The 17,622-nt window shown below is 44.0% G+C and overlaps 1 protein-coding gene across 3 annotated transcripts in view; it reads right to left on the bottom strand.

Annotated features, from left to right (window-relative positions):
• LOC124408444 overlaps nucleotides 1-17,622 on the bottom strand; it is a 167,768-nt gene that overhangs the window by 19,220 nt on the left and 130,926 nt on the right. For all 3 annotated transcript variants that reach the window (XM_046885345.1, XM_046885346.1, XM_046885344.1), the window contains 2 exons: nucleotides 6,963-7,101; nucleotides 6,473-6,540 (listed from right to left, as the gene is read on the bottom strand). In XM_046885345.1, the coding sequence (XP_046741301.1) occupies nucleotides 6,473-6,540; nucleotides 6,963-7,101 (207 nt within the window). The remainder of the gene's footprint in view (nucleotides 1-6,472; nucleotides 6,541-6,962; nucleotides 7,102-17,622) is intronic.

The following is a 17,622-nucleotide window of genomic DNA, read 5'->3' on the forward strand; positions in this document are numbered from 1 at the left end:
CGTGCTTGAAGATCCATTTATTAGACAAACTGTAGTAACGAGATGGTAATCATATTTCTTCTGGTATGGCACGAAACACAGTGTTATTTATTCTAATTCTTCTCTTCGCGTAACGATGAATAAACGTCATATTACAGATATGCGAGAAATTTATGTGTTGAGTATTTTCGTCGGAACTCTGAGGCAAGTTTCTCTAAAGGTAGCTCACCTGACTGAAAATTATTTGCCTAGATGTTGAAATTTTGGTATTGAAATTAACAAGTTTTTGTATAGCTAGATAGTTGATTTTACGTTTCCTATGCGTCGTGTCGATTCTGTGGAACCTGCGTTACGGTGTTTCCGTTATTTCAGTGACGCGACATCGTAAAATACGATGTAGAAGTAACACTCAGTTAAACTCCTTTCGACTTGGAATATTCTTTGTGATTCTTAGTACATCATAGAAACGTTAAAGCAAACAACAAAATTTGTACGATATTCTTAAACATCACGTATCGGCCGCTCAAATTTCCTCGACTACAGAATCTCTGTTTGACGTGCATGAAAGAAGAAAAAAAAAAAAACACAGGAAAAAAAATGGATGGCTACTTGCGGGGTGAGATTTTGAAAGAATGCTCTCCTCCTCAATCTCTCTGATGGAAAGGGTCAGTGGCTACTGAGCAGCGAATGAGTGACCAGCGCGGTGGCCCTTCGACGAAAGATCGAGGGGGAGATAAGAACGAAACCGAAAAAAGTCTGAAAGAGAGAGTGAAGTGAAACGGTCAGCGAGCGGAGAGGGTGCTGCAGAAGAGGCTTGGCGGTGATATAGAGGGCGAGAGAAAGGAGGATCCACGCCGCGCGAACGCGAGATACCAATCAGTAATCTAGTTTTTGTCTCCACGGATTCTACGACGTCGACCATAACACACCTATCCACATACGTACGTGTCTTATGTGTGCCTGGGTTTCACACGCAAAGGAAGTGTATCACGTACCACGTGGCCTCGCGTTATGCGGAGAATATCAAAGCCGAAAAAGCCGTCGTCGATCGTAATGGAGGATACTATCTCGCCTCGGATCTCCAACCAACGTGTCCGTTTTGCGAAGGACGGATACAACGCGACGGTGTTCGCCTTGAAACACGAACAATACAACCGCACGTGCGTCGATTTCTGTGTCCCACTTCCGGTCAATCACTGCCAGTCAATCATCGTCAGCCGCTCGAACAATCCTTCCGATATTTGTTCCCCCCGATTTTTTCTCTTCTGTCCTCGTTAATTCCTCTTGTGTCTTCGACGTCTTTTGGTCAGCTAGCTCGCCTCGTCAGCGGGTAAACAAATAATGTGATCATGTGCAGCTCACCTCCATCCGTTCCTGCTGCTACCCACGCTCCCTATCATTATTTATGGTAATCCCACAACGTGATACCGGAATGACATACACGCGTGTATTTTGTCTCGCGTTGGATTAGGCGGGGCTCCGGGATAAGGGTGGGGTGCTACGTTTCGGCTGAATCATTGCGCAATAAAGCCTAATAGCGATAATAATCACGGTACCCGATGACAAAGGGGGAGAGAGACAGAGAGATCGTCACCCGGCTCGCACCCTGCGTGCAGTGAAAAATACACCGCCACCCACGATTCTTCCGTTTCACCGCAGGTACCGCGGAGCGTGCGGTTGTGTTTATTGAAAAAAAAAACAAGAAAAACAAACAAACAAAAATAACAAAAAATACTTGTTGCGGGATGAAAACGGGAATGAATCGGTAAGGTGTAGTGAAACCGATAGCCAGCCCGAGGCTCGCCCATCGTCAGATAATATTTCCGTGGTTACGCTCCGGCGAACGAATCAAAAGCCGATATTAACGACCAGCGGCATTCGAAGTGCACGGGAACGCTTCAATAATCTTCGATGACACCGCGCATTTCCAGATTTAATAACGGCTGGACGTGAGGTTTGTCAGAACCGAGATCAGCGTGTTACGAATTGTAGTTAATATTACGCACGTCCGGTGTTGAGGAAAACTTAATAAGCCTGCAGCGAGGGGTTCTAGTCGCAGAGGTTGACGGGGTGTATTTTCTTAATGACGAACACGCATCCGGCGCATGGTTTCGATGCATGTTTTATACTTTGCAGTATCCGAAAGACAGCTGTCGAGTACAAGGCTCAGTACGAACGATATTTCCACATAATTCGTAGACCGTCGAAATTATGGATCAGTGAAAAAGATTCAACAGACTTGACCAGTAAAAGATCGACGTCCGTTACCTCTTACCTTCGACGTACCTAAAAATCATGTAGAATCCAATGAAAATTTCATGGTAAAAACAATGCGAAAGAAAAAAATCGTATAGTCGAATTGCGGTACAGCAACAGTATATATGTATCTGTTACCTCATACGTATCTAGCGAACCTTCGTTTCGATAACTTTTGAGCGCTCAGGGTCAATTTCCGGCCGCTAAAAGGTACCGGTATCGACCTCGAGAAAACGTATTAGGAAATGTAGGTACGTATGGTGCAAGGTGTTATGCGATGAACGTGTGTAGATATCCTTCAAGTGGGCAATTGATTGCGTGGAATTGATATCAAGATGTACGAAATCAAAGGAGGACGAACAGAAAGCCGGGTGCCATTGTTGCTCACGGAATGTGTGAATATAATAGTAGAATGCAGAGAAGGCAGAAGGGAAACATTGAAACGTTCGCTCATCTGGGAAGTGAGACAGCTAGGCAGGGAGACAGAGAGCGATCTCTACGCAATCTGCGTTATCATTGCCTCCACGCGTGCACGCAGTCACATTAACCGGGGAATGTCGAGAGGCAGGATAATAGTTGGGTTAGGTTTATAGGGCGGTGGAAACCGCAAAATACCAGCATTCATTATGATGGCTCATTTCTGCGGCCCTCTCACTCGCAGAATTATCATCCCAGGTCGGCGCGCTCCGCGTCGCTATCCTGCCACCGGTTTCCCACTTTCCGGGTCCCGCGTCGTGCCTTGGATTCCGAATTAGTTGATTCGGACAAGAAAGTTCGGAGCCCGATCGACCGGGAACTCGGGAGTCATTTCCGGGTCGACGAGTATTCGCCTCGTTACGTTTTACAGATTGATTTTAGCCCCCAACGAACGATTAGGATCGTGAGACGGTATAACAACTAATTTTCCTCACTGCATCGTGATTCATGAGAAAAGCCAAGGGGGTTGGATTTTTCGACCCCGCCCGCAGACCGGGGTAAGCTATTTTTCCCTCGGACGATCAGACATTGCTTGAAGGTACAACGCCCCGTGGCTAGAATGAAATTATAATAGCGAAGGAATCTAGAAATTTCAGAGAAGTCATCTAGCTCGGAGGTGGAGGAGACGACGGCGAGGACGAGGACGAGGACCATACCGTAAGCGTGTCACGAAATTCGTTAAAGGTGAGAGGAAACGGGTCCGCAGCTATCATCCCTCAGGACTTTACCCTGAGGATTCGCTCGCCTGGAAAATGACATTTCTGATTTAACATAATAACGCGTCAAGGGTTCAGAGGTGACGCTTAACTTACTTGATGCTCCCTCGTACGGCGCCGACTGTACCGCGTACTTCCACAAAGACGAAACTTGGCCCGGGGTTCAGGGTCTACTTATATTGCCGCACACATAAAACATGCCGATGCAGGCACTGGTGCTAAATTGAAAAAGAAATATATATACGCTTCGTTTCGAATTGAAGCAGACGCAGCAGAGCAATTCAAAGTGTATGAGAATGAAATGTAGGAACGAAGCAAGCACGCAGCGTTAAATGCATCACAATTTTAAGATGTACCGCACGTACACCTCTTACGTACCGTTGCCGCGTATAATAATTCAGCAAGCCAGTGTATGCAAATTTTGATGAACATTTTAATTAACGTCGGAACTAATAAGCTTCGGTCTTGCAAGGCGTCGAGCGGCTTACCCATGCCTCACGCTCACTGCTTTTGCCTTGTGATATAAAAAACCGTAATAAAGAAGACGTTTACCGTATTACGTTATTTTCTCAATGGGCGGTGAAATATTGCGAGAGAATCGTACAGTCACAGATGAATCATTGAAGCCAACATTGAGGAAGATCAAACACTCTGAGGTGATATTTTTCAACTTGAAGTTGAAAACTCGCGGGTTCTTAGCGTTTGAGCAAAACTTATTCCGTAGGATTAATGCGAACCTCATTTCTCAAGATTACAGTCGAAAACGTTGACCCAGTTTCCGGCACCAAGTTATACTGATACTGGTATTTTTAATTATTTGGATAAAACGTTCAGCTGTACGACGAGATGCTTGTAACGATTGAATACCGCGTTAATTACTTCACGGTAACAATGCCAGATGCTCAGAGCTTCATTATGTACGGTCGTCGGAACCCGAATTAGATATTAATGTATTACGGGGGAAGTAGAAAGAAACAACGATAGAGCGAGACTGGAGCGAAGATGAAACCTCGACACAAGGAAGACGAAAGTTAAAGCTTGGCATCCGCGATCCTAAAAGCTAAGTTTATTATGGCGGTTCAAATTTCAGAATCCTTTAGTTTCATTTGGATAGCGTTCCTGTAAACTTCAACGAGTGTATAAATTCGAATGTGCGGCCATGCACCGGCAGATTTACGCGGTAGTAAATCGTCTGGGCACTAAGAAGCACCGAGAGGGTTGCGTACGCAGGGGTAGCTGCAGACCTTTGCCCGGATTTAATCTAAATCGACTGTGAAATAAGCCCAAGTATGGTATAAGGTATTCCTCGACCCGTCTCTTGGCAATCACTGCCTCCTCGTTCCCGGCTTATCACGCGAAGCGGCGAGACGGCATTCGGCGGAACAGCTTCCACTTGACCAGCTGTAAATCAAGGCTTATCACCGTCTTAGGGAGGACAATTAACCAGGACATAATTATACTCACAAATGAATTGAATTGCGTCAAGCTCTCAGAAGTAAAGGGGTTCAATTATAAACTGCTGTGGTTACAGTAAATGATTCGAGTCAAGATTGACAAAGTAATAACGAAGCGATGAGCGGAAAAAGGTGATCGCCGACCGGGGGTACAACAGGTGTTCCGAAGCGGATTGCAAATCATCTTGCACCACTTATGGTTGAAGTGCACTTCGTCGAAAAACGGTTCCGTTCCCATTCTGGACGAGGAGGTCAGAAGCCCTGCAGCAGTTCCTGATTCCTAAATTATTATTTTTCCTTCCCCTCTTTTATTTTCCCGTCCCATTTCCTTCCTGACGAGCCATCGAATAAAAGTTTCAAGATCGACCATATGGCACTCGCGTGTAAACTTCGAACGCACAAGGTTCGGCAGCGGTTCATAATCCATCCGGGGTAACAACGTTCCGAGAGTGTTGTGTGTCAGGGAAGCGATGCGGCTACACAATGGACGTCAGTTCTAGTTACGGTATGCTCGTCAACCTCGAGTAACAGCTCGATGAGTCCGAAAGCGCCTTCATGACGATCTGGCCGCGGAGGAGGGTCCGCGGGATCCTGCAAAGAGGATGTCTCCCCGCCATTGTCTAGGTTCACGGGTGCGTGGCGATGCAGGGAAACGACGATACGCTGACCACAATGGGTACACGTACCTTTGCTACACGTGAGCTTCCAGTTCGTCCGATATTTCGCCGCAGCGAGGTAATTTTGAAAAAAATTCAAATGCTCCTGATGCTAACCCGTTTCCTTTGCATTTAAGCACACCCTGGCGTTCAGTCAAAAATCTACAATACATGAAAAGACCTCGCAAAAGGGTTCAATATTGCTTCATACGACATTAATTTCCAACTGTGGAAACCTCCGGGGATTTTCTATTATAGGTATATTATATTTATTTCACCGAGAGGAATAAATTTCCCGGATCAATTAGAGGTAAAATTGTACGATAAGTTGTGTGGGAGAGGGTGTCGGTGAACCGAGCAAACATAGTTTTATCGTCGATAAGGCACACCTATGTTGATAATGCATTAGCGTCGATAAGAGCGGAATAATGGCGGCTGCAGCTAGGCTAGGTGTGAGTCGCATGCACCGTCTGGGATATTACACATCGTATGTACATACAAATGCGTTCGAAGCCTGGGGTCGTGCTACGCGGAGGAATATAATGCCTCGACAAAGTCAACCGCTTATACGTTACAGGGCCTCTATAACTCTCGACATGGGCTTAGTTCTCGGTTAGAAAACGAGTGAAACAACAAAGTCTTAGTTACGATCTGAGAGGAACCAGCAGAGGTCAACAAACCCTCGGGTATATACTTGGAGAAAATCCTATCAGGAGTCAGGACTTCCGTCTCTGGAGTTAGCCGATGCTGGAATAGCACCGAGCGGGCGCAATTTGAACGGGGGAAAAGAGTTTTAAAGAAACCCTCTTCGAAGTCGCCTTACGGAGTATGGTGCACTGGTTCATGGGTAATCAAAGACCACGGATCGATAAAAATGGCTAAGACGGACGACAAACAGCGCGGTTACTCACATATATCATAATTCGTTACTCACCCTCTCGGAATTGTATCACATTCTCGTGACGTTCGTTGATGATCATGCAGCGGAAGCAGTTCTCCTCCCTGAAACGTGAAATTCGAACAATCCGCTTACATATAGCACTTTTCACGGAACAATGTATGAAAATTTTCATGAGAAGCATTGTATTGGTGTTCCCGACTATCCGCGCAGTGTGCTAAGGTGATGGAATTTTAACACTGCGATATCCGCTGATCATGAGTTTCATCGTACACGGTTGAAAAAAATATAAGGGAAAACCATACAACTAAATGAAATTTATATTATGTAAGTTTTCACAGGATAGGTTAGTGAAAACAATAAAAGCAGTAAAAAAGAAAAATTCGTTTGATGTGAAAGCTGATTCTGTACGACCGTTTAAAGGTACAGTGAGTATCTCAAACATTGCATTATTCCAAATTAGTTGACTGCAACATATTGACTTCTGTATGAGAAATTAGAATCATGACAGCCAAGTATTACTCACGCTTCATGAATGATGTACATGTCATTTCTATTCTCGTGACACGTCCTGTTGTTCAGTATTGTTGAATTCACGAAAACTGGTTCAGGTTTACCAGTCTGAAACCAGAGACCACTCCAACTGGCTGGAAACTCGCATAATCCTGAAACAAAAAAAAAAATTTCTGGTCAGATATATGTACAGGAACAAAAGTGCTCGGTAATGGAAGAAACAGTCGCGCAAAAAACGTAAAAGTGCAATAAAAAGAGGCTTTATCAACGGCGGCTGCTGATTCATACTTTAAGCAAGAAACAGAAAAAAATTGCTGCGCACTATTATTGTCCAGACGTTAACGTGAAAATTCATTCCTCACTTCAGTGATCTTCCAAGAGGTGAAAAGGCAGCCTTGTTCCCCTTACGCGACGTTATAGTCGTCGCGTGAAAAGGACTCTACTGTCTCGAGTTGAAGTTTTTTCTGAAGTTTGATTGAAGTTGAGTTCTTGAGCGTCTGATGTAGACCGCCTGGACAAAACGAAGTCTTGCGGAGCCAGCATAAGTGCTAAGAATACTAAATATAGTTTATTATGAGGGAGGAATGGTTGGTTGGATCAACGGTATTGCTTACGACTCAATTATATTTTAAGCCAGTGTCTAAATTGCGCCTTTGAACGCCTGGCTCGCCTTGATTGCTGCCATTTGGCGCAGGACATAGTGTCACGTACGTCTGGGAGCCTCTGGTTTTAAAACCCCTAAAACTTATGACGCGCGAGGCGCTCGAGATCATCCCGCCATTGGCGCCAGAATTGCGGGTATTCGCAAGTTCTTCGATTTCGGATGCAGATGAAAAATCCTTCAAGCATCGCGGCCGATGCTGTAAAAGATGTCCTTGTGCATTGAAAAGTTTCGCGGACACTCGGGAGCGACGAGGGTACCGATATCGCAGGGGGAAGCAAGTCTCGTGTGTGAAACAAGTTGCGGCCTACACGTAGCCTCAGGCCTTGTGATCTTGCAAACTGGATTAGGAATTACGGTATCGTTCCTGTTCGCCTGCGAACGGTTCAACGAGTAACGCTTGTACCGCCACCCGTATCGAGCGACTACACACTGTGTTCTTGGTAGAGGATTTTGCATGTCTATACATTAGCTAGATATTCGACAAACTTCGAATTTTCCAATTGTTTAATTATTATTATAAGAGTATATATAGATATATACATACACACACAGGACCGCCTTCTTTACCCTCGACGCTTACAAAACTTTCCAGCAGTCGAAGAAGGAGGATGATGAGAAGTTTTCTCGATTCCAAAGGCGCTGAAGTTTCTACATGAAAATTATATGGAACGCTTTGCGTCTTCTACGGATTACGCGTCTCGAAGTTAATTTACGACAAAGGGAAAATATCGGCTTCGTATACCGGGTCTTAGGTGCCTGTGTGCCGGCGTATTTCGTTATACAAAGACTGTTCAATATCGTTGAATAAACAATCGGCGTGAAGTTGACTTTAGTAGATATTTTTAAACGCTCAAATTCTATAGTCATCAGTCTAACTACGTTGATTCATGCGTATATCAGAAATGCGTCAAGCGAGATAATCGTGGCGCGATATTGTGTACGTCGAATGGCTGCCGCAGCGTAATACGTGATCCAATTAGCTACACTTGCCACAAAACATCTGCGTTCGTTATTAACGCTTTGCAATGTCTTGTTTAGCAGATTGCCGCATTCGTTGTTGGCGTTATGCGCCTACGTTATTAAGAAAACTGTAATTGGTCGAGTCGCGACTAGGAGACCAATCTCTCTAACTAGACCTACCGACGACTCAACGTCACGTACTTATCAACTATTACACTGCCTAACGCACGCAAATCTTATACAGGCACGCACGTCTGCGCGGTAATTAACTGTTTAAATTTCAGAAGCATAAGACGACGTAGCGAAAACAACAACGATGCCAAATGAAGTAGTTGAATTATAAATTTAATTGAAGTCGAGGTTTTCCGAACATATCAATAAATATTCTATGATTTATAATAGGAAAAGGTAAACAACGAATGATGAGCATCGGTATAAGCTCAAATCAGGTATCCTGGTTTTTTCCAACCGGAAATTCAGCTCACCGCGATTTTTTTCGACAAAGTCCAAGACGAAGATAAAGATATTACTCCAGAATTTTGCAAATAACGCTCAACTAAACCATAATCTCAAATTGTGAAAGGCAGAGTCTCATGTCACCTTGGCCTCCTCTCACACTTAACCGAACTCGTCCCTGAGTTACATAATTCACGAAACTCTATACCTTCGCTCGAAAGATGATATTTTCGAAACTGTAACACGGAGCGTAACCATGTCCGATCTTCTGAGATATACCTTGTCGAAATTTCTATACCTTCTCCTCCTTGACTACATTCAGCCAATTCTGTATTTCTCCTCGTATCGGCATCGGTATCGGTATCTAAATTCTCGAAAACGAAGAAATGAGGAAAAAACCTCATGATATCCAGGTATGCGGAGTTGTTGTCCGAGCCAATTAGCGTTTCCTCATGTTTTACTGACTCAGAACGTACACGCGTTTACCGAGGGAAAGCCGAACGGTGCATGTCTGGACTCAACTGTACATATACGGTTCTGAGGTGGGGAATGCGGGGGGAGCCGGGCGTGTATCCCTCGGGATAACATGTCCCACGTAATAAAGGATCACCCGTAGCGACGGAAGGATGCCATAATGATAGCCGAAACATAATTACAAGCAGTAGAATCCGCGTGGGTACCTATAGAGGTACGTACCTACACGCGTATTAGGTATACGTACGTGTATCTCCAGCGGTTTCTACATGTTGACCCGCAGCTCCGCGGACGGCGAGTGGCGGGTTCGACCTCAAGCCAGACTCGCCGGTTGTTTAGTCATTTTCTCTCAATTACGACCGGTCGCTGTTTGTAACGAGTAATTGAAATCTCGCCGGGAGCAGTTCGACCCTTCAACTCGTGAATTACGATTCCGGTTGTCAAGCTGTGCCGCTAAATTTCGAAGCTATGTACCCGAATATAATTATTATCCGAGCTAAACATTCCGATAACTTCAGCATCCTCCTCGGCTACGATCAATTAAAGTCAAACTTTGCATTTCTTGTATTCTCCATGCTATCGTTAGCCAAGGTGAATTTCGAGCGCTAGATATACTGGACATCGTCTTCAAAGTCGTGTATTTTTCATCCAGCATTTATTCTATCAAGTCAAAGCAAATATGTTAATCCATTTCGATGAGATTGCGTTCACAATTGTAGTTAATTAAGTCGAGTTGATAATGTGTAAAGCAAAGAATTCTGGCGAAGGACATTGATTGAAGTGACAAAGGAATGTACCATGATAATTGAAAGGTGCAAACTGAGCTGATTTGGGATTGGAATCAAGTGAAGTAGCTCATCAAAAGTGATAATTCGAGATAGATTATTACATCGTTAAAGAATTTCCATCGTACTCAGAGAATTCCGTTCCATTTATCGGAGTTAACGTAGCGTTTGACAAGGGTCTAACGTAAGAGAAGCGGCTACACACAGAAGCAGAAAAGGAACGAGTTCATGACTATGGGACCAGGGCATCGAGCACGCGCGATGCTATTAAGAAATCGTCGTTGAGAAGAAGGACGGAGCTGACAATACGCCAGAGAGAAGGAGTTCAAGACTCGACGACGATGTCTAGAGGCTTTAGGACACCGAGTGAAGGAGTGATCGTTATATTTGGGGCAGCCGTGTCGGGGCGAACGCTTGTCGTGGGGCAATCTAAATGCAGTTGGTTCCAATATAGTCGTTCCGATGAGTCCCCGATAAATTCGTTCCGGGAACGAGGCTGCGCCCTCGTCATTCGTTAGGCGAACACGCGACAGATAACAGACCTTCGGAGACGAACCTTTCAACTTCGCCGAATTTCAAATTGGACGCCAACGCCCTGGAACCCCGGTTAAAAATATAAACGTCATCCCGGTTTTACGTCCTTTATTTCCGATTCATCATAAAGCACCGGCTATTTCCGTACCCGGTGCAGTCTTCATTTGTTTATTCAATTTCAAACGCTTTTATTCACGTTAACCTTATCGTTGAATGAAATGTTTCTGGTACCTACTACTGTCCAAAGAGCTTTCGTCAAATCGAACGAAACTTTTCACAACAATTACTGCAATTGGTTCCAACTCCATCGGGCTATGAAAGAATAGTTATATCGCGTGCGGATGATCCTTTCAGCGTGTTACGTTATAGCCTGTGAGAAGTAACGCTGCACAACTAAAAGTTTTTCAAAATTATATGCATTATATACACGCGTACAGTATCGCGCAGGTAAAACTTTACTCGTTATGGTTTTGCGTAATGGGACTTTCAAGAGAAGAAAAACTTCATCGATAGTTGAAATAATGAATAATTCTAACGGCAAAGACGATGGCTAGCACAAGGGAAGCTACCGTACAATAATGAAGGCTAAAATGGATCGTCGTCTCAACTTTCGTTCTTGATTCTGTGACTTTTGTCCCGGCGTTTTGAAGCCTCGTCTAAACAAATACCGTATCACACGGTGTCTGGGTTTCGCTAAGTAGAAAAGTTCGAAATCAAGTGATTCCCTTTCGTTTCAATGAATAAACTAAACACCAATTTACCAAATCAGAAAGATCAAAGAATTCAATTTATAAGCGTGGACTTCTTTGAAAAGAGGGATCTTGCATTCGTCGAAGCACCCCTTGTATAGTTTGACAAATAATAATATCCTCTTTATCGAGGAATTCCGAGGCTGTATTTGGACATTGTCAAACGCAGAGATTGTGGTTGCAAAAAACATGGATCATTTTCGTACTAGACTGATTTCCATGTCGATATAGCAGCGAAGCGAACTTTTGGGTCAAAATTGGTACAAACGCGATTCGAGTATTCGCAAAATCCGCGTATTCAATCAAACCCCCGGTATGACTTTTCCGAAACGTTTCACCATCTGTTTTCGGTAATTCACCCCTGAATTACCTCGGATATATCCATCGAAAAGAGTCCATCTCACCCGGGGCGATACGCATGCGTTTGAAATTAACACGCAATCCTCATCCGTAGTCTGTATCAAACACGACACCCCGTGTATCCCTCGTGTATCCGTGTAATACACGCGATACCGTTAATTAGGAGACAATGCAACATGGCAGACACTAGCCACACATACCGGAACGCGGGCATGGCGTGGAATGGTTTCGAGATGAATCCGCCCGTCCAGCGTCCATCCGTCCGTCTGTCCAGCGGTTCGCGGAGCCGGAGGGCAGATGTGGTCCTTTCGTGGGAACGAGCCATGCTGTCCCCGGTTGCCTTAGGGCAAGTATTATCCCTCCGTCCCGGAGTGATGAGTGGGAGGGGGTGCGTTATCGCGTGATACGTTATATAAATTACGAAACATACATTTTCTCTGTTGCGAAACTGTGGACAAGGGTCATTCCGAAGGTTCATTAATTTGATTTAATTCCTCACCTTCCCGTTCCCCGTTACGCACGAACAATTCCACTACAGGATTTCCCGTTTTATACATATGATTACGAAAATATCACTAACGATCCCCCCCTCCGCCATCTCCCACGACGAAGCAAAAAAAATAAATATCGTGCTTACCACGCGGTTACAAATTCAACGCAACACACAACGTTCGAGTGTTTCTGCATTTCGAAAAATATAGAGGGTGAAATAATAGAATGTCAAACCAGTCTGGTTGAAGAGTTAAAAAAGAAACGTTCAATTCACTAGAAATCGAAAGTCTTATCTGTTGAATGTCTCATCAGCCGATTGGCAAGTTTTCAGGAAACTTCTCCGAATCACGTATACGAACAATTTTGTCAAGTCTAGTAAGGAAAAAAAAAGTAAGTCAATGTTAATTATTGAAATATGGGCATCTGCTCTCTTTTCTAACGATAATTTTTTACCGATCGTCGCTTCTGTTCATAATATTTACAATAAAGTATTTAACGTCGAATTGACGTCAAGCCAGATAATCGGAGGGTAAAGCCCGTGGCGATTGCTTGCGATTTCTCTTTCGTCGAGAACCAATTTCAAGTAAATTCGAATAATGCAGCGGCGAATCGTTTCTACGAGAGGTAGGCTTTGGTATTCAAGAAGCGAACGCCGCCCCTCCTCCACCCCGCTATAGAGCCATCTAATCGCGATATCCAGCCTCATCCGACGAGAGGGGTGGTCGTGCTGCATCCGTGCTAATGAAGACAGACTTACCGCGGGAATCGACTTCTCGTACTACGAGTCACTCGTGAATTAAGATCAGAAAAGAAGTTTGCACTCCGACTTGGCCGGGTCACGACATGCTGGAATTTCCATATTTCGATCGAGTTGCATTATTCATAACGATAATAGCGAGCTATAATTCTTCTTGAAATACTCCGTTCCGCGATAGCGAGCAGAGCAGGGACGTGATGGATTTGAAAAACTTTCACAAGAGTTAAAAACAATTTTTCCACAACCGTTCCGTGCAACAACCCTATACGCTATATGCGATATATTATTATGCATATTATATACACCCAGTCGAGTAATATTTATCGATATTCCACGGTGAGATCGAAGGAGGGTTTCACCACAACGGTTTCTTCAATTTTGGTCTACTGTTTTCGAGAATTTTCACCCAAAAACCCTAGTTTTGACGATCTCTCCATATGATACGAAAATTTCCAAGCATAGTTATAAAAAAAGCTGTACGTACACTCCGACAAAATTCCAATCCTAATGCGGCGCGTCGACTATATCCGTAAAGCGTCGCGGCCTCACGTTCTCGGTATCCCTAATTCGACCGGTATATCGTGGTTTGAAATTTCCACCGCAAGATAGGTTCATCGCGGAGATAGGTAGACGGAGAGAAGGATAGTTATCAACGAAATTTGTGAAATAACTAAATTAGAGGGTAGGTATATAGAATATTCAGCTTGTCTATGATCACTTGGTGCAAACACACCGAGTCTAGAGTCGGTTTTGCAGTTGCAAGAGAAAGCTACAGCGTGTGGCCGGGGGTTCGTTGTGCGGGCGTTCGCCCTAATATGTATATTATACACGCGTCGTCTCCAATCAAGCCAGTATTCACGTGAAATTCATGAAATTATAGTCACGTGCCAGACAGACATGCAAGCAGCCGCAACCGGAGCTTGTGTATCGTTCCGAGTTTCACTCCACTCTGTAGATGGATAGAACGTATAATAGCGAGATCGTAAGTGGATTGCGACGTTTGTAATTTCTCCTTTGTCAAATTCTCCGCATCTAACAAGATGACGGATGTTATACACACCGCGGGGTCGATCATCAATTGCCAACGTTGCAAAAATTGGTTCTGGCACTTTCCTTTCCGGCCATCCTACGCAGGAGCGATCGTTCAACTCACTTGGGAAAACTTGCGGATTCTCCACCCCTCTCTCCGTTCTCCTCGCAGATTTCATCAATTTAATTATTTTCATTTCTTCAAAATATCATTCGATTCTCAGCCTCGATTGCCCTCTCTCTCTTCCATAAAACGAAGCCGATCTCTTATTTTTCTGCTGGAGATAGGGGATGTCTCGGTTGAAAATATCGATAAGAAAAAGCCTAAGCAATCGATACAAGTATCTTTCAGAGTCGTGAAAATATTCTTTCTGAACAGTTAGTCAATGGAAACACGAAAGAGGGTTCGTAAACATAAACAGAAGCCGCGAAGTGTTGTCGTTTATTTTCACGCCTTCATCCGATAGGGCAAATGGATGTAATGAATCCGATGGAATAGATTAGAAGTAAAAAGCGGCAGGTTAGGCACCCAGTTGTAATTGGAGGTAAATTGAAAACAGGTAGTGGGGGAATCCCGAGAATTTATGTCCGAATCCCTTCTTCCCCCTTTCGGGATATGGGAGAGTGAGTAGTTGTACGTTTCTCGTTTCTTGTAGGCTTGGCCCGGCGTCGGACGGACAGGTCTGGATAGCCGTGATGCAAGCCTATCACCCCTTCCCTAATGTATTCACCCTTTCAACCCCTGTAGACAGTTGTATGCCCACGACAGAATGGCCATTTGTTGGGCACACGCCTCAACCCCAAAGTAGATACGTACACAAGATCATACGACCAGATATTAGAGCGGCCAAAGGAATCCGAATACACCAGCACTTCTTAGTGCCAAATTAGCCTTCACAGATTAGCCAGGAGATTTTGTGTTCTTGGAACTTTTTGAGCTCGTCGTTTTACCGAGGCGACGAAATTCACGTGTAATTTTTTATTTTTTACCACTCTTCCGTGTTAGCTTTGTTACAAAAGTGAGAGTTATGCTTCCAAATAGCTTTTCAAGTCTTTCCTCAAACTCCAGTAAAGTGAATTACATCTTTAAAAACGTAATAAGAAGATAAGTGGAAACTCAACTTAAGGGGGTTGAAAATTGTTGTTGATAAATCTGTATCGCTTAAACGTGAGCACTCTCATTCAGTATCTTCTTTGCTTTTTCCTTAGTGCAAAAGAACGAAGAAGAAAGAAGAAAAAAAAGAATTGGTTTAAAAACCTCCTTGTGAACATAGATTTTCACTGCAGCCAAGCCAACCCAACGCAACGAAAACCAATCGATTGGACAAGGATTGTTTAGCTTTCCCTCGCCGAATGGGTGCCATGGTAATTTGGAGGCTCGTTTCTTCGCTCCGTCTCGATTCACCCGAAGTACATTACGAATGCACGCCTCACGTAGTTCTGAATTTACAAATCCCATACACATGCGAGTCGCCGGCACCGAGTGAATATTAAACGTGCGGCACGCGTCGCTCCGCGTAACGCTGTTACGCATTTTTTAAACCATTCAATTCGAGGCTCAAGGGCTATCGCACACGTGCTGATGCACTTCGCCCACAGTTTGTACCGCCTACCGCGGCCTCTGGTTTGTTAGCGGTCTTGTTTGAGGTTTCAAACCAAGCTGATTAATTCTCATTACGCATCCTTGTTCAGTTTCTGTACACAAATTAACGTCACTGGCAAGTAGCGATTGTCAATCCGAATGGCGTAACTCAACCCTGAAAAATGGAAAGATATACACTGCGATCAGCAATCTGATTATTTTCAGATAAGATCCATAGAATTGAAAGCCCTTGAAAGGAGAGCGACGTTGTTACGAATTTACAATTTCTCCATTTTTGTATATTGTATAGTTGTTGTCAATAAATTTTTACGATTATTGAACAAAGCTTACTGATTTTTTGCAACAGTCTTAAAAATAAAAGTCAGCAGGAATATGAAGAGTAAAAAAAAAAAAAAAAATCCCTGCAATATCGAAATTGCGAAAGGGGGATGCATGTCAATGTAGCATAAGTTGTTTTTTTCCCTGTTATTTCCATTCTTCAGTTGCCCCTGTAGAATTTTCGTTTTGCGCAAAGCAATTCGTCGGACACGCCCCGAACCGGGTAGAAAATTACTCTGCAGAGTCGGAGAACCGCGTTGAGTCAGACCCTGGGCAATGAAATATCTAGGAAACGATTCTAGCCGGCAGCAGTTTCACTTAGCGACCCCCAAGGCCAAGGGGACCTCCCCCCCTCCCCCGCCCCCCCGTCCCATGGCGTTATGTTCTATTACGCACTATTTTTCACACACGCAGGCGGGCATGCACGCAACGATTAGACCTATCAATCCTCGACAGTTTCGCCTGGGGAGTGGGAGGCACTGAGAAGCGGAAACACGGCAGCCAAGGGTTCGGGATACGGTATACAACGTCAGACGAGACGGGACGGGACGGGACGAGGGTTTGGGAAATCCGAGGAAACCACCTAAGGGAATTGGGTGCCAATTAGAAATGTCTGCCGGATCGATAATTTTCTCTCTATATGCTGCTGCTATTGCTCCTGCGCCAGTCATAAGCAGTTCAGACTCTGCTTTAATTACCTCTCGACGACACCTGTGGCTCTTCATCATCGTTACGTAACTCGTGAACATTTTTTACTTCCTCTCTCTGGAAAACCTATCGCCGTGACATAAGTTAGATTACCGAAAGAAAAATATCTTGTTTAAGGTTGAAAACGAAGATTTTGTCACCCGAATCGGATAGTGTTCTTTATACGATACGTATAATACTGCATGTTTGAAGGTAAAAAAAAAAAAAACTAACTATTCGTTCAGCACAATTGTTTGATCAATTAATTTTGTTTAAGTAGACAAAATGTTTCATCTTCATAACAACGGTATTGTTTTTCAATCAGGCACAATTTACCTGCGTGGCAGTTGATTGGCGGATAGTTGTTGACCAGAACTAACGAAGCCGTAGAATCAATTACTAATAGCATCGAATTCTTTGATCCCGATGTTTTGTTTATTTCAGTAACAGGATCATCAGTCCGAACTCTCAGTGTTACTTCTTCCTAACTCAAGTCACGAGTCGCACTCTATAATTAAACAATAATCACAAAATTAAATCTCACCGTTTGGGAGATAAATTTCTATTGAAATTTGAACTGAGAAAATCAATTTCTATCTCACCCGAAGAAACTGATCGAAATTTATTTCGGGTACGAATATGCGAAGGCTGATAATACCGATGTTATTGAGTCTAAAGAGATTTCTTATGTGGTGCATTTTACGATCGTAGATGCTGACTCGCGAAGGCGCGGAGGTTCGGTGATCAAAGTCAAAGAAACGGATCCCCGCTCTTAATCCAATTGTAAGACGTTGGAAGTTGCACG

This window comes from Diprion similis, chromosome 8 (assembly GCF_021155765.1).
Source record: "Diprion similis isolate iyDipSimi1 chromosome 8, iyDipSimi1.1, whole genome shotgun sequence".
In the NCBI taxonomy this organism is placed as follows: Eukaryota; Metazoa; Arthropoda; class Insecta; order Hymenoptera; family Diprionidae; genus Diprion; species Diprion similis.